This window comes from Pipistrellus kuhlii, unplaced genomic scaffold (assembly GCF_014108245.1).
Source record: "Pipistrellus kuhlii isolate mPipKuh1 unplaced genomic scaffold, mPipKuh1.p scaffold_m20_p_2, whole genome shotgun sequence".
Taxonomy (NCBI): domain Eukaryota; kingdom Metazoa; phylum Chordata; class Mammalia; order Chiroptera; family Vespertilionidae; genus Pipistrellus; species Pipistrellus kuhlii.
This window is the reverse complement of record NW_023425515.1, coordinates 23,762,158-23,780,632: the sequence shown is the minus strand read 5'-3', so window position 1 is coordinate 23,780,632 and position 18,475 is coordinate 23,762,158. Positions and strand designations below refer to the sequence as shown.

Sequence of the window (18,475 nt, the reverse complement as noted above, 5' to 3'; positions counted from 1 at the left end):
CTTTTCAGAACATTTTTCTCCTATCACACAAAATATATAGAGCAAACTAGAAGAGGGGAAAAATACTGAAATTAAACAATGAAAAAAAATTAACTTTAAGTCCTTTATTTATTAATGAAAATACTTGATTGTGTGTTTTTTAAAGTTTGGAATTAAATATATTTTTACTTATAAAAAAAAGTACAAAATGCTATTAAATGCTAATTAGAAGGATAATGAGATTGAACCTATAAGCCCTTCCTATTATTCTTCCCACTGATGCTCTAGGTACAAAATTGAGTTATAAAAGAAACAGATTTATAAAAAATATTTAAAGGCTTGCAGTAATATTTTATGGACAATTGTGGTATCTTTACTGTCTATTAAAAAAGCTTAAACCAGCGAGGAGAAATTCATGCTCGCTGCTTTTTACTCCCTAAAAGAAAGGAACATGTACAGTCTGTGTGACCTGTGCTAACATAAGGTCCTTACAGAACAACTTCATTAAATGATCTTACTAAGACTGAGTGTCTGTCTCTGTCATTGGGAGGAAAAATAATGGCTTGTTCCTGGGCAAGTCACATTATGACCTGAATGCTGTAGACATAATAATTTGGTAACCAAGTGTACTTGTGATGGATGCTTGCTGGTGTCACTGCCTGGGTAGAAGAGCACTGATTGAATGATAGTCTTAGACATTTGGATTTATTATTTATGAATTGCAGAGTAGAACAGAAGAATGATTGTGTTCTTATGTTGCATAACTGTGATTTTGGAAAATAACCTCTCACAGTGTTATATTAAAAGCTCCAAATGAGTTTGCTTATATCAGAGAAAGTGATATTAGGGAACAACCCAACATTTAGAAAGCATTCAGAGATGCTTAAATGGGCAATTAAAAATTTTAGTAAATTAAATATTATGGCCAACATTGGTCATCAGAGTCCTCAAGTCTGTTACTAAGCTATAGCCTTAGGACACGGAAAGATGCTAACAGGATCCTTGAAAAGCTTTTTTTTTTTTTAACAAAAACTCTTTTAAAGGTATCTATAGTCATTTTACTTATGTTTCATAGCTTTATCAGAAATAATATTACATTTAGTAATCAACAGTAAATATTTGTTTAATTGAAACTGAAACAAATGTTCCATTCCTCTTCCTAAAGGCCACTTATTTAATATCTGATTGTCACTGACATTATTGATTTGAACTAGATTACTAGAACAATGAGATCAAAACCTATTCAATGATGCATCCACTTTTTATTAATGAACTGTTTGTAGAAAAAAATCATGTAAACTGGTAAGAGCACATAAATATAACACCAATGTTAACTATCAAATTACTTATGTTTAATAGTAATATTTTGATGTAATTTGGTAAATCTATAATCTTAATCTGGTCTTTTTGTTCAACATAAAGATTATGTATTTTTTAATATCCAGACTTTTCCCTGAGGATTCAAATGGGCCTTGTATCCAGAGAAAATTCATTTATTATGTAATTTGATTAATTGTTGAGAGCTCTAAATGTAGCAGTAATTTGTCTCTCTGCATTCTGGACTTGATTCAGCTTTATTCTTTTTGTCATACGGATTCAGAAATATTTATGATAGAATACATTGGTATTCTGATGTAGAATTCCTATGAGAAACAAAAAGAGCTAATTACTAGCAAATTTACAGACACTGGCACATTCTTCCAAATTCTGCTTCTTCTTATTATAAAAGAAGTGAAATAATAATATAAACTTCATGATCTTTTATTTTTATTTATTTATTTATTTATTTATTTATTTATTTATTTATTTATTGTTCCAGAAGTCTCATTTCTTTTTCTTTTTATATATATTTTTTAGTAAATAATTACATTTTATTTTATTTTTTTAAAATAAATCTTTATTGTTCAGATTATTACAAATGTGATCCTCTTCCCCCCTTCAATTGCTCCCCTTCACCAGGTTCCCACCCCACCCTCTGTCCTTTTCCCATCCACCATTGTCCTCATCCATAGGTGCACAGTTTTTGTTCAGTCTCTTCCCGCACCCCCACTCCCCTTTTCCCTGAGAATCGTCAGTCCACTCCCCTTCCATACCTCTGATTCTATTATATTCACCAGTTAATATTGTTCATCAGATTTTTAAATTCCCTTGGTTTTTAGATTCACTTGTTGATAGCTACATATTTGTTGATCATAATTTTTATCTTTATCTTCTTCCTCTTCCTAAATAACCTCCTTCAGCAATTCATATAATTATGGTTTGGTGGTGATGAACTCTTTTAGCTTTTTTTTATTTGTGAAGCTCTTTATCTGTCCTTTGATTCTGAGAGATAGCTTTGCTGGGTAGATTATTTTTGGCTGTAGGTTCTTGTTATTCATCACCTTGAATATTTCTTGCCATTCCCGTCTGGCCTGCATGGTTTCTGTTGAGAAATTAGCTGACAATCTTATGGGTGCTCCTTTTAGGTCACTACCTGCTTTTCTATTGCTGCTTTTAATATTCTCTCTTTGTCTTTTGCTCTTGGAATTTTAATTATGATATGTCTTGGTGTGGTCCTCCTTGGATTCCTTTTGTTTGGGGTTCTGCGGGCTTCCTGAACTTGTAAGTCTATTTCTTTCCCCAAGTGGGGAAGTTTTCTGTCACTATTTCTTCTAGTACTCTTTCGGTATCTTGCTCTCTCTCTTCTGGAATCCCCATAATTCTGATGTTGGTTCGCTTGAAATTGCCCCAGAGGTTTCTTACACTATCTTCAACTTTCTGGATTCTCTTATCTTCTCCCTTCTGCAGAGGAGTGTCCTCTGGCTCTTTGTGTTCTAAATCTTTGTCTTGATTCTTGTGATATTCTAGTCTGTTTTTAGGACTTTGTATAATATTTTTTATTTCAGACAATGTTTTCTTCATTTCTTGTTGATCCCTTATTATTTCTAGTTGCTCCCTTTTCATATCCTCATAGGTCTCATTTATTTTATCGGCCTTTTTTAGGATATTGTTGAATAACCTTATAACTGTAGTTTTTAACTCAATGTCCAATCTTTTCTTTTCCTCCATCTCCTTCCTTGTGTCCTTCTTCTTGTCTGCATTTTAGTTGTTTCCCTGATTTTATGGAATAGCTTTGTGTGCTAGGTGTTCTGGTAGAGCCCAATAGCACAGCCTTCCCAGTTACCTGCAGTGGACAGTCTTGGTGTAGCCCTTTGTGGGCTGTGTGTGCAGTCTTGTTGTTAAGCCTTGCTTATTGTTGGTATTTATTTTTTTACAGAAAGGAAGAGAGAGGGATAGTTAGAAACATCGATGAGAGAGAATCATCGATCAGCTGCCTCTTGCACACTCCCTACTGGGAATGTGCCTGCATCCAAGGTACATGCCCTTGACCAGAATCGAACCTAGGACCTTTCAATCCGCAGGCCGACGCTCTATCCACTGAGCCAAAACGGCCTCAGCAACTTCATGATCTTTTAAAATTCTAATATTGCCTTCTCTCTCAGTTCTTGCATATTTCATCATTGATCATTAACCTGATCATATCAGACCTTTCATTCAAATGTGGTAAACACCTGCTTTGGTTTTAGAGGAATTAATCTAACATTCAAGATAAATAGAGTTGGCCTTGACCGATCAGGTGTCCCATATACTAGTGTTTCTCAGCAGACATAAGATAACCGTGAATGATCAGAAGCAAATTTTGAGTAAGTACCTTAAAATTAAATTGCTTTTGAATAAAGTATATATGCAATAATATTAATTATGAGTGTTTAATAGAGTAAGACTGATGTTTTAAGTTTATATTATTTAATAAATACTAAGTTTATCAAGTATATATTATTTAAGTTTATCAAGTTAATGCATTACGTTTATTCTCCTTAAAATATGTCACTATAAATTTGAATATTGCATTCTTATAGGACTATTCATCAGTTTTTTAAGTTCATTAGTACTTTGTGATTTCTAATGAGATATGATCCAAAAGCCAATGAGGTAAATGAATTTTTTAAACCAACATTTTGTGTGAGCTTGTAATTTACTAAGTACCTAGAAATTTTCTATGAGTAATGGATGCTCAAAGAATGTATATTTTAGTTATTAAGATTATTAATAACAAAGAGAGGATAACGTCCTGATTTAGCTATAAGAGTAAAAATACATCCTTCATAATAGTGTTTATTATTTTAATAAAAATCAAGAACATAAAGATGTACCTAATGGAATACCATTTAAAAGTACTGATAACATGGTGACTGAATATCTACGAACTAATATTTTAGACAGAAATCTTCTGAGATAGTAAATATATTAGAAAATGATATGCAGAAATTTATTTTGTGTTAGTTTTTGTTGCACTACTACTAACCACCTTAGGTACCAATCTAATCCTCAATAAAGCATTTGCTTGTTTAATATATGTATGTATATTTTTAGTTTAAAAAACATTATTTTCTATTATTTGGATTGAACTTATAGCTCTTTTTTCTTTGTAAATTTTATAAGCATGTAGAGTTTACCAATATATATTAGAAAATAATTTGAAATATCTGGATAATGACTCTGTAGCTTAGTTTTGGAGAATTTTGACTATTGGTAATCTTTATATATATAGCAGTGATCTTAATGACTTTTAATTCACTTGTGAGTATGGGTGACCTTCCTAATGGCCTATAAAACACTCTAGAAATATAGTTCGTTAATAATTTAAGTTTAACAACACAGTATTCCAAAGGCTTTTATCTTTACCCCCAATTAAAATTACTTCCTACCAATCTATTTGACTAGAAATTATTACGGGCTACTGAAATGTATTATCTGTGGGGGGGAAAACAGTATTAGTGAAATTTATGAGACCTACAGAGTCAGTTTTCCACCACCTCTCTGATAAAATTGCAAGAACTCACTCTGCTCTAGATGTAATCAGGGTTGAATTTTCTGCAATTTTAGTGGAGAGTACTTTAATAAGGTGTCATTAGTGTTGTTGTGACTTGGTTATAGTTTTCAATTGCAGCTTTCTAACATTTGTTATTTGTCAAATTGTTCTTTGATTTAAAAAAAAAAGATTGCTCTCTTTTCCTATTGATGTACCATTTATATTTGGACATAATTTTGTTTATTTATAGTTTTCTCTTCCTTTGGAAAATTGCATGTAGGTTTTGGGGTAATTTTGCTCTACAAATTCCATAACTTTTACTGTTGTAAAAAGTTAGTCAGATCATTTAATTGATTTAAAGTATATTAACTTTTTAATATTATATGTCTAAAACCACATGGGAGTGTGTTCATTTTTTTATTCCATTACTGTTTTTGATCTATAGAGTAGTCTGGACAGAGGGTTCCCTTAATGTCAGAATTATAGGTATTCAATATAAAACCATGGACAAAATAGGAAAAGTGTATCATATGTATACATTTAGAAATAGTATTACTATATTAATAGTACCCCAGAATTATAATTCCTCTTGATTTTAAGAAACTGCTATATATATTGAACTGGTTCTTGAAGGGATATAAAAAAATACCACCAGCACATGGCCTAGTTTTCTTAATAGATGATACTTAGTAAAATATATTTGGGGTAATTTGTCCTAATAACACAGGAAATTCTAATAGGTAGGAAGTTTTCATTGAGCGTAAGATGATAAACTCTGATTACTTTGAAAGCTAATAAGTTTTGAATTAATGCACAGAGGTCAAAATGCTTAAGATCTTGTGGAGTCTCTTATTGGCTTTTTCTGGAAGTCAAGCCTCAAGACCCCTGGCTCAAAGAAATACTGAATTTGCAGTGGATCTTTATCAAGCTATTTGTTCATCTCAAAAGGACAACATTATATTTTCCCCACTTGGAACAACTTTGATTCTTGGAATGGTACAACTGGGAGCAAAAGGAAAAGCATACCAGCAGATAAGACAAACTTTAAAAGTTCAGGAAAATGCAACTGGTAAGATGCTTACATATGATTATTGTTCTGGATAAGATTTGGCCCAATTTATTTTTAAATTATTAGAGAAAAGTTCATGGTCATATAACTTCAACAAATAAAAATGTTGCAAAAAGTATAAAATTATAATAAAATGGGGAATTATAATGTAAACAATATTCATTTCTTTATAATTACTTCCTAATAAAAACATTACCAAAATAATTTATTAAGAAATTAATTCCATACAGATATAAAATTGTGAGTATATATCTATATTTTATTATGCCCTGTTTTAGATAGTTTTAATTAATTGAGAATAAGATTTGTGAATGTGTGTTTGTGTATATGCATATATAGATCCATATGTGTCTATCTACACAGAAATACTCTTCCATTATCTCTTACTATGTTGTGATCATTTTCTCATAGCATGCAACTGCTTCAGAATATAAATTTTTATTGTTGCCTTTTATGGCCTCTTAAAGACATATCATTACTTCCTTATCCCTCCTTCATTAGGTTGTTTCCAATACTTGGCCTATAAAAATGCTTCATGAGCATCCTCACCCAGAAACCTTTGTGTTTATCTCTATCTCATTAGCTTTTTCAAATTAGTTTTCTAAGTAAAATTTAACCTTTGCACTTAAATAAGACCAAGAAAAAACATTAGTGTATACATTTTAGAAGTTTCTTTGGTTAGTATAATACTTTTTAAAGAAAAATTGGAAACACACACACACACACACACACACACACACACACGCACACTTTTCAAAGGCCTTTGTGCATGTGAGTGTGTTTTTTTGTTTTGTTTTGTAGTCTCAAAAGCTTTATCTGCATTAGTGTACCAAAACTTTTGTGCTGGCACCCCATTTCCCTGGCTACCCTGTAATCATTATTTCTGTAATAATTCTAATTTTAAACTTTTACATCCCTGTCACATAATATGCCATGAACATCAGAGGAAACACCTGGGTTTTTGATTTGGGGCTTTATTCACCACACCTAATTTCAGTATATTGCCTTAGCACAGAGCAGTTCTATTTAGGAATTTGTTTTTTCTTCTTTACAAGGTTTTATTTGCATAATTTTTTAAAACAAAGGAAATGTTATGTGAAAAAGAAGTTGGTGGGAGGAAAGTTAATTGCAAGGGTTTTCCTTTGTGAATAATGTAAAAGGAAGCCACTATGCTTCAGATTTAGTTTTGGCTGTCTATAATAATTTCAGCAAATCCCACTACACAGTCTCAGAAACATTTGAATCACATGATACTGCTTTGGAAGGTTAATAGAACATTTATGGAGATGTGTAAAGTTGATTCCATGAGGAACTAGCAAATTAGAGCTTCCAAAAATCTAAATTACTTTAAATGGGTTTAATCCTACAGAGAAACACAGATGTTCTAACAACTCAGGATTGTGAATAATAATTATAGTAATAATGATGGCACTATCAAACACCAATATATATATTAGCTGTCACTGTTTTATATGCTTGATCTACATGGTGTCATTTAATTGTCACAATTGTTTTGAGAGGTAGACGTAACACTGATGGACAACAAAGCAAAAGGATGTTAGGTAACTTGCCCAGAACTAATTCCAGAAATGATTCAGTGAGGTTATAGGTCATAAGAACAATAATAAAAATCCCTGTATTTTTTGTAAGAATATTTATGAAAATTATGGACAATTAAACATTTTTAACACATATAATAAGATGTACCAAACTTGTTTGCTATGATGCTTTGTTAAGGGAGAGAGGTGGGCACTGATGGAAGAAAGCTGCAAAAAGAAAAGGCAGACCAGGCCCAAAGGGTAAAGGTTTGTAAAATAAAAAGAATTAAAGAAAAAAGAGACAGAATTAAGGAGGAAGCAGTGAGAGTACAAGAAGGTGTATAAAATATCTATGGGGTCTGAAGAAAGAAGAACAAAATGGCACTAAGGACAGGAGGAAGTGTAATGCGTAGGAAGGGAGTGCCTTGAACAGCCATATTGGAACCCAAGACAGAAAGCAATATCGCTAATAATGATCCTCTCTTTATTTACAGTTTTTATTATTTTGTTCATCGTGAATTAATTTAAATCAATATTAATTTTTAAGCTGTGTATTACAGTAAGATATTATTTGTCTTGATTATGGAGTTTGTTGGCATCTCCTTTAATTTTATACTTAAGGAAAGTGTTTTGTCGACTCATCTTAGCCCTGGCCCTGCCTTTCATTCCCAGTGATTATCAAAAGGTGCAGTCTGTGGAATCAGCCTGTAGTTTACTTTTTATGCTGCAATCTGTTTTTTCACATGAGCACCCCACTTATGCTACAGATGGGCATCCACCCCCACAGGGACTCTCAGTACCCACGATCCTCCTTCCCCCATTGCCAAGACATCTGCCCAGAATTTACCTTCCCCATTTTACTGAACCTCTGATAACGCTACAGTTTTCTCTGCCTATAATAATTTTGCTTACTAATCAAAGACTTACATGAAGGTGCTTCTTTATTACAAGAGCATTATATTGTAGAACTAGACGTAAGCATGAATTACTGACTCAGCTCTGCAATCAAATGACCTTGGGGCTTGGCACCTCTTAAGTTTCTATATCCCTCTGGATTTTAGACTTCTCACTATAAAAATAGGACTTTGGATGAAAGGATTTATATGGCCCTTCTGGCTAAAATAATCTATAATCCCATAACCCTCTTTGTTTTCATCTTTGGATCTGTCACATTGCATTCACAATTGGCCGTTGGGCCCTTCATAGCAAGAGCAGTAAACATGTACTAAAGTTTGGAACATTTTCTGGAGGTCTTGCACAATCAAACTAAAAGCCATATTCACCCTATGGCTTGTAGATTTTCCATGGCTCTATTTTAGGAAATTAAACTATTTTTTTTATAACTTATTAGGAGCCATGCATGTGTATTTTTTTTTTCTATGCTGAAGAGCTTTATTAATCTGTAAATTAAGTCAAATTTGTAGGGCAGATAACTTTATATTTTCCTCCAAACTTGTGCTATTTGGTGACAGCTTTTTATTGACTTCTGAGTCCAGTGATTTATCAAAGGGCAGCTGACTGTTTGTCACACAGTCTTGGCCCTTAAGTACATGACATAAATCTAGTTGCTCTGACAAATGATCTGGAAGTATTTTTTCTTCCCTTCTCCTTTCCCCATCTGCCCCCATTCCTTTAAAGATGAAGAACAAGTTCCTGAAGACTGTCTTCAAATTTTGCCACATTATTTCTGACCCTAATTAATTCTTTTAGAGAAGCTCTCATGCCTTCCCTCAGAAGTCTTTTTTGTAGCCTCCAGACTACTGAGACATTTTTCTTAGCTTCAGATAACAAGAAATGATTGCATCTGAAATCACTGCATTAACAAGGACAATAGAACTTTTTCCCTTTTTTATCTAAGGAATTCCAAGGTTGTAAAGAATTACCCAAATTCTTTAGATGAAGTTTTCATATCTAAAATATTTTATGTGTGTCTGTGTCCATGAATGGGGAATTATAGTTTGAAATATAATTTACTATACTTTCCAGAGCCCTCTGTGTGGTTGCTTAGACTGTACCTACACAAGAGAGCAAAAAAAAGAGGAGAGCAGAGACTGAAATGTAATCTCCACTTGGCTGGACAAGATAAGTGGCCATGAGATTATAGCTCCCCAGGAAAGGCATCTTTTCATATTTACACAAAGATGCCCTATGGGCTGATAAATTGTTTATACACACACACACACACACACACACACACACACACACGCCTGACACTGAGAAGTTTCTCTCAGTAATAATTTTTAAATCTATTTATTCAATGGGCATTCTTACAATGATAAACTATCTATGTTCAATAGAAACTGATTATATATATATCAACTTTGATGTTATAAAAGTGGTATTTTCAGTATTTAACAGAAAATATAACAAAGGCCCTGAATAAGCCTTTTATTTGAGATACAGTTCCCAGACTATATGATTGAGTTTCAGGATTAAGGCGGAAGGAAATAAAAAATATTGGGACCCTTTGGTGATGACTAGGAAGCCACTGATAAAAAAATCGCAGAATACTCTCATAGGCGCATGCACCTTCCTGACAACACTGCTGTCAGGATGACCCAACGATAAATAAATAATAGGCCAGTGCTGAGTCTTAGCTAATTCTGATGGGCTCATTTGGCTAGTTGTTGTAGTTGGGATGGTTAAAAGTTTTTATTGTCTATGTAGAAAACCAAAGTATACAGATTCATGAACTTGAAGAAATAGGCAATTCTGATTATTATGCAACTCTAGAGATGATTATGTGGGTTGCCTAGTAAATTTCAAATCTTGGACGGGTACCGTTGTTCATAAGGAAGTAATTCTTAAGCTGAAGTTAAAATAATATTGAAGAGAATTCTAATCACTGTCATACCCCCTCATCAGCATCCATTAGCATCCCCCTTTCATAAATACAGCATGTTATGCAAAAAAATGAGATTCTAAAGATAAGTTTTGATCAACTAAAAATAAGCTAAATTTGACTATAAATAATTCCCTTCAGACTATGAAATGTGTATTCTTGTTTTGCACAAATTTTAAATTTACACAGGCCTGTTTTTTACTATTAAGAGCTGATTTCTCTAGGAAAGGCATATTCTAGGAGCTAAATGCTTAAAATACTTAGACTAAATTAGAAAGGATTATTAGTTATACTAAATTAGAAAGGATTATTAGAAAGGGTGCAAAAAGTAGTTCTATGAATCAGATTGCTTAGAAACAAAGCTGAAAAGCTGTTGTTTTTATGTTTCCAATATGTCAGTATACATTGTAATTATTTTTCAGGAGAAGAATTTTCTGCACTGAAGTCATTTTTCTCTGCCACCTCAAAGAAAAAACAAGAATTTACATTTAATCTTGCCAATGCCCTCTACCTTCAAGAAGGATTCACTGTGAAGGAACAGTATCTCCATGGCAACGAGAAATTTTTTCAGAGTGCCATAAGACTGGTGAACTTTCAGAATGCGAAGGCTTGTGCAGAGACAATAAGTGCCTGGGTAGAAAGCAAAACAGATGGTAAAGTTTCCCATTTTCGTAAAATCGTTATTTGAGATTGTATTCATGGGTTTTAATACCTTAAAGTAAACAAAGGTTGAATATTTTCCTACTAAACTGGAAATTTTCTTCCCTGCTATTTAAATTAATACTCAATTCTAAAACCGAGAGATAATTGTGAGCTGCTTTGAAAAGTACACAGATACGTTTTTTTTAAAGACACCCATTTGTGGAATTCTTAATGGAATAATTTTAATCATAATTTTTGTTATAGTATAGATTTTTAAAGTATGACAACAGAAGTAATATCTTTGGCAAGATATTAGATTTGTCAATCCTAAATGCTCCTCTCCACCCATATAATATAAATAACTAATACATCTGCATTGGATGTGTTAATGTTTAATAATAAGTGTTGGTAGTCCTATTATAAACATGGCAATCTTAACTTTAAATTAAATACAAGCCAGCAAAATTTTCAAAGGGCCTATAACATGGAACAGTAGAACGAACATAAGTTTAAAGTTCTACATATGAGTTAAAGTTTTAACAGGTTCTAAGCTATGTCTCATTTAAAATGAGGATGTTATTAAAAATTTCAGGATTATTTTATGTGTAGTGACAAGCATGCATCTGGTCCTCAATTTACAATAGTCTGCTTCTTTGCTTATTTATTCTGCTATAAAAAATTGTGATAGTGTGAGATGGGAACCATAAGTTGAAAACGTGAGGTGGCGTATGGTGAGCTGTGTCCACATTCCTCGGCGGCTCCATGGCACCCAAACATGCTTTTGTCTCATAACTTTAAGATATTCATTTCTGTTTTTTTTTTAGATAAAAATCATTCTGGCAGCTCCATACGTGTCTCTTCCAATGGTCAGTGACTGTAGCTGCAAGAGTAGAAGGCTGAGTGTACCCATTAATGTAGTAATTCTGATTGACCTACTGGAAGACCTTGAAATAAACTTTGAAAATACCGGTAGCTATGCAGGAAAGGATACTGAGTTTTTGTTTTTTTGTCTGCAAAGCAATTTACAGAAATAATCTTGCTAAAGAGAGTTCATTACTAGGTCATTTCAAATTTGCCTAAGATAATCTGTATCTCCTGTTTCCCACAGAATCCCGTTTGTACCCATTTCTTTTCTTTTTTTTTTTTTGTTTAATATATTTTATTGATTTTTTACAAAGAGGAAGGGAGAGAGATAGAGAGTTAGAAACATCGATGAGAGAGAGTCATCGACCAGCTGCCTCTTGCACACCTCCTACTGGGGATATGCCTGCAGCCAAGTACATGCCCCTGACCAGAATTGAATCTGGGACCTTTCAGTCTGCAGACAGATGCTCCACCACTGAGCCAAACCGGTTTCGGCCCATTCGTACCCATTCCTAAGTAAAATTATTTAATAGTACTCCTCTTTACCTTCAAAATTGCTGTGTTTAGGTAAGAAGCATCCTGTTCACAAGTGGTCTGTAAAATAAATAGTTGTTTTAGTTTGATTAAAGCATTTCTACTAAGTTGTTGCATATTTCTCCCTTCCTCCTCTTCCACCTCCTTTACAGGAAAAATTAAAGGCATGTTTTCAGGGGAAGAATTTGGCCCTCTAACTCGGCTTATCCTGGTGAATGCTATTTATTTCAAGGGGGATTGGAAACAAAAATTCAGAAAAGAGGGCACAGAGCTGATGAATTTCACTAAGAAAGATGGTGCAACAGTCAAAATTCCAATGATGAAGGCTCTTTTGAGAACAAAATATGGTAATACTAGAGGCCTGGTGCCCGAAATCCATGCATGTTGGGGGGGTGGCAGTGATCCCTCAGCCTGGCCTGCACCATCTCCAATCAAGGATTCTTTTCACAATCCGGAATTACTGGCTCCTAACTGCTCACTTGCCTGCCTGCCTGATGTCCCTAACTGCCCTCCCATCCTGGCCTGATTGCCCTAACTGCCTATCTGTTCTCTCTTCCTATCTGCACGCAGACATGCTGAGACCCCCAGAGCACCACCATGGCCCTGCCCCCATCCTGATTGATCGTTATGTGATGGCATCCAGGATAATTTGCATATTCCTCTGTTATTAGTATAGATGGGGAATCACACTCTAAAGCATGACTTTGGGAATTGCCAAGTATATTTCATATTTTATTTTCTCTATTGCAGGTTATTTTTCGGAATCCTCCATGGAGTACCAGGTTTTGGAATTACCTTATAAAGATGATGAGTTCAGTTTAATCATCATACTTCCTGCAGAAGAGGTGAATATAGAAGACATGGAAAAACAAATTACTGCCGATCTAATCTTAAAATGGTTCTCTGAGATGCAAGAAGAGGAAGTGGAAATAAGCCTCCCTAGGTTGGTAATATTTTATTATTCTGGTTGTTATATTTTCACTTATGGAGGAATTTGAATTCAGTCGGTCGGCTCAGCGTTAATGAATGCTTGGAAAGACTGTAGGTAGGCAGAAGTTGAAAAGGAAGATGCAAGTGAAAGTCTTACTCCATGTTATGGATACAAAGGTAGGTCTGCACATTGCCTGTATTGTGTTGCCATGAGCAGGACGGTGTTTAAGTGCCCCAATATTCTCTCAAAGGGATAAAGAAATATAACTTCAAACTAGAATGCTAGGATTAAAATAAATTATGATTCTTTTATTATACAAAGTTATTTTTCCAATTTTTTTCATGATTAGAATTTAAAATATTTATCTTCTATTATGTTTAAGAAAAACAAAAACTCCTAAATGCTTAGGATACTATATAATTAAAAGATATGCTAAATCACCTTTGACAGGTAATGCTCTAACAGTCACTGAGTTATACATAGACTCCTAGATCAGTTTAGGTAGTCAATACAAAATGGAAATTGCAAAGGCATGCTCAGTAAGCAATAATCCTATATAATAAAAGCATAGTATACAAATTGTCCCCTCAATCAGAAGTTCATCTGGGAGTTCAACCAGGGGGAAGGGCCAGCTGGGGGAAGGGAGGAGGGCCCTGGTAATGGTAGGTGGCCAGGGAAAGGGAGGGAGTACCCGGCTGGCAGCTAGCAGTTGCTAGGGACCCTACAGTGCACGAATTTTATTCACTGGTTCTCTAGTGACTTAATATACTTCTAGGAGATAGGAGAGATTTCAGAGAGAAGATGTGTCCAAATAAATTAATTTATACTCTATCTGAGTTTTTAATTACTTATTATATATACATATATATATATATATATATATATATATATATATATATATATACATATATATATGTATATATAATAGTACATGTATCTATTTTTCCCCATTGACCTTCCCCCAGCCTCCCCTACCCCCTGTCACATACCCTTCCCCCACTCCGTGTCTTGTGTCCACTGGTGTGCTTATATGCATGCATACAAGTCCTTTGGTTGATCTATTTCCCTCCCTCCCCAACACTCCCCAGCCTTCCAGCTGTAATTTGACAGTCTGTTTCTATCTGAATTTTTAAAGAAACAGGTATCTAATAGATTATATCCTATCATTTTATTTCTAACTAGGGGCCCAGTGCACAAATTCATGCACTGTGGAAGGAACTGGGAGCCACAAGGCTGCAGTGGGCACAGGGGCAGGTCTCCGCTCATCCCTTCCACTCCAACTCGGCCCCTCTCACTGTGGCCCCAGGTCCCCCTGTAGATGGCACAAAGCAATTGGGGCTGGACCATCAGCAGGTGTGAGCAGTGGCTGCTGTCCCAATTACCCTACTGGAGCAGAGGGAGGTTGAGAACCCCTCAGAGGTGGTCAGGGCTAGCAGCTGTTGCTTCCACCTGCTGATGGCACTGAGTGATTGGAATCAGAGCCAACCACGAGCAGCGGATGCGAGCGGCTGTTCTGGCACTGGCAGAGAGGCTGTAGCCAGCTCTGATCGTCCCTCAGGAGCAGGGAGAGGTGAAAAAGACCTCAGGGGTGATCAGGGCCAGCATCTGCTGCTTGCACCTGCTGACACTGCCAAGCGTTCGGGGCCAGTGCTGGGTGCCAGCAGAGGGTGCAAGGGGCAGCTCCAGCACTGGCAGCGGGTGTGAGCCCCAGGTGGAATAGTGGTGTGCCAGAGCAAAGAATTTTCAGTAAGCACCAGAGGCTTGCCTCAGTGACAGAGACCAGCACCCTTGCCTTGGTCTGGCACCCCTGCTCACCTGCTCCACCATCCCGTTGTGACCGATGCTTACTATGTTCTGCACTCTACTGCCTGAAGCCGATGCCCACCATCCCACCATGTGCTGAATGTGCCCTCTGCTGGTCAGTGAACTTCATAGCGACCAGTTGTTCAGTTATTCAGTTGTTGTATTGTTCTGGCCTATTTGCATATTAGGGTTTTATATATATAGATTTTTTTTTTTTTCTTCATACTCAATAAGGCTTGCATGGTCTGTGTGCCTTTCTTCCTGCCCTTGGCTTCTTAAACCTCATGGCTTTTCTCTTCTTTTCCACATAATCAAGATCCACCTAGTTATTTCAACCATTCTTTCACCAACCATTTTTAGTGTTTTTGTTCTTAAGTCTTCGTTGCGCTCTAATGCTATCTCCAACCACTCTCAATTCTGAATCCACTAAAAAACTACTCCTGCTGCTCAGCTACTGATTTTGTTTAGCAAAACCCAGAAAGCAATCACTTCTGGCCTCACCAAGGCTGGAACTTGGGACTCCACATTTACAAGTCTTTTCTTTTCTAACACCCACACCACAACAAAATTTTTCCACTATTCTTCATGCACTATATGTGATTTTTCTGTCAAGCAACATATGTCCCAGTTTCCTATTTTTTAAAGAAAACAGATCATCATACAAACTCATTTCTCTACCCTTTACCTCAAAATGTGTTTGTCTTTGCTAATCATCTCTTCTTTTATCTTTTATAATGTCCTGGAGAAAGACATAACCTATTTTTTCATCCTAACTGTGGGCTCTTGTTCCAAATATTATTAACTGTTCTGTGTTTCTTGAAAATCTTTTTTTTAAAACCCCTGTGGCACTATTCTATTTATTTGTCTCTGTAAAATTTTCCTGCTCCCTAACTTACCTCTTGTTCTTTCTGCTCTCAAATAATGTTTATCTGAGTTTTACTTTTAATGTTTTTTTCTTCTCACTCTCTTTTTTATTTGTCCTTTATTATCATGTCTCCAATCTCCCTTCCAATTCCCTCTACCGGCTCAGTAAATACTTTTGAGTAGACTGACAATTTTATATGTTATTACTCAGTGCTGTGGTTCTTTTATATCTGAACGGATGCATTATGGTTTCAAACTAATGAAGATTTAAGTAAAACTGAAACAATTCAATCAGGTACGTTTGTTTGAGCTCTTGTAACACAACACCACAAACCAGATGGCTTAAAACAACAGAAATTTATTCTCTCAGTTATGGAGATTAGAGAGCCAACATCAAGAGCCATGCTCTCTCTGGAACTCTGTACAATCCTTCCTTGCTTCTCAGCTTCTGGTGATGATCCATTATCTTTGCTGTTTTTCTGCTTACAGATGCCTATTATTACATGGTCATCTCTCTTCCTGTGGATTTATCCTTTCTTATTAAGACTCCAGTCATAATAGACTAAGGGCCTGCTCTATTCCAGTCTGATATCAGCCTACTAATTGCATCTGCAATGGCCCTATTTCCAAATGAGGTCACATTATAAGGTGCTGGGGATTAGAGATTCAACATGTAAAGAGGGGCACAGTTCCACCCATAACATCAATTACTAGTATAATAAATTCTGTTATTCTAAGTCAAAATAAAGCCTCTTTGGAAGCAAAATTTAGTAAATGCTAAAGAGAGAAAAGTTTATCTATAATACTTGTATATAAGCGATAGTAGGAAAGAACATGTGAGTGACTACTGTTTAAGAAATAGTTCTTTCACTTTTTGATGTATACTAGTTAAGAATCAAGAGCAACAAGATAGAGCATAATCTAAAAAAAAAATACTATGGTATTTTCTGGTGTTTATTATGAATAACATACCAGATATCTAATTTTGGGCATTATTCTGCAATTGGATAACAGCTAAAATAATCATCTTTCTTTGTCTAAATGTAATATGGGATCCTATAAACATTAATAGTCAAATTTCCTCAGATTGAAGAGTCTAACATACATTTGAGTTATGTTGGATTCTTCTCTGTATGTGTTTTTACGATTATGTATATGGGCAAAAACAATCATTTAATACATGTAAGTAAGGTAAATAAACAAGTAATTTTTATCTATATATCAATTTAAATTTGTAAAACATTTGGCATTTATATTTTAACTAGGGGCCCAGTGCATGAATTCGTGCACCTTGAAAGGAACTGTAGGCCTTGAGGCTGCGATGGGCCCATCCTTCCCTCCCACCACCCAGCCCCTCTTGCAATGGCCCCTGGTCCCCTGTCTGCTGGCAGCCCTGCTCCCACCACCGCCTCCACTCCCATGCACTGACAGCTCTGGTTCTGTTCACACCTGCTGATGGTATGGAGTGATTGAGACTGGTGCCATCAGCCAGTGCAAGCAGTAGCTGCCAGGCCCAATTGCCCCTCAGGAGCAGGGGGAGGTGGAGAAGCCCTCAAGTGCAATTGGGGCCGGCAGCCACCACTCGCACACATTGATGGTGTCAAGCAATGTGGATCAGTGCCAGGGGCCAGCAGCAGGTGCCAGTGCTGGGCGGGACTGTGGCATGTGGAAGCAAAGAATTGTCAGTAACCACCAGAGACTCACCCAGATGACAGTGACTGGTGCCCTGCCTTAGTTTGGCACCGCCACTCACTTGTTCCACCATCCCACCACTGTCAATGCCTGCCATGTTCCGTGAGTGCCCCCAGGAAGTCAGCGTATGTCATAACGACCAGTTGTTTGGTTGTTCTGCTGTTAGATCTCTTTGCATATTAGACTTTTATTATATAGGATACTTAATGCTATGGTTTTATAATCAGTCTGACTTGGTTATATCTTGTATTTCAGAGATAAGGAAACTTAGTCATTCAAAAAAATTAATTGATTGACATTAGACTAAGTGTTAGGAGATGAGAAAAGTTCCCATGCTTTCTGGCTTATAGCCTTTCAGTCTTATTCTTCTTCTACATGTTAGAAACTTTATATCCTGTCCAGAAGCACAGATTAATTGAGACAGCACTCTAGACAAGGAAGTAGGACAGATGCAAAGTGATAGACATGTTACCTATCAATAAGATGATAGATGGAGTCGTGAAGGATTTGCATGAGAAATTTACTAACAACATGCAATAATGCACAGTAAACTCTAAAAGAAATGGTATAATCAATAAGCACTAGGAGGTTTATTAAAAAGAAGAGAGAAGAGGGGAGAAGAAGCACTAGAAACTGGAATTGTAAATAAAAGCTTCATGAAAGAGGAAGAACTTGAGCTGGGCTTTAGAGGAATCAAGATGGGTAAGTCCTATATGTAATGGGGAGTTACTGAAAATTTCCAAGTAGGATAATGGAGTAAGAAGCAGTGTTTTAGAGGAATAGTCCTTGTTCATGCTGAATAGCTTGCCTGAATTCTTTCCCAACTCTCTATCCCCCATACCTCCATTCTCTGGATCACTACTAT

The 18,475-nt window shown here is 35.7% G+C and overlaps 1 protein-coding gene across 2 annotated transcripts in view; it reads left to right on the top strand.

The window, feature by feature from the left end:
• The first annotated feature begins 3,550 nt into the window (after nt 1–3,550).
• The window catches only part of SERPINI2 (serpin family I member 2), a 32,539-nt gene continuing 17,614 nt past the window's right edge, over nt 3,551–18,475 (top strand). Inside the window, exons 1-5 of one of the 2 annotated variants that reach the window (XM_036447773.2) lie at nt 3,551–3,662; nt 5,649–5,900; nt 10,703–10,933; nt 12,473–12,667; nt 13,071–13,263. In XM_036447773.2, coding sequence (XP_036303666.1) covers nt 5,657–5,900; nt 10,703–10,933; nt 12,473–12,667; nt 13,071–13,263 — 863 coding nt within the window. In that variant the 5' untranslated portion in view covers nt 3,551–3,662; nt 5,649–5,656. Of the gene's footprint in view, nt 3,663–3,840; nt 3,952–5,648; nt 5,901–10,702; nt 10,934–12,472; nt 12,668–13,070; nt 13,264–18,475 lie in introns of those variants that run through there. The other variant, XM_036447774.2, reaches the window with a different exon arrangement.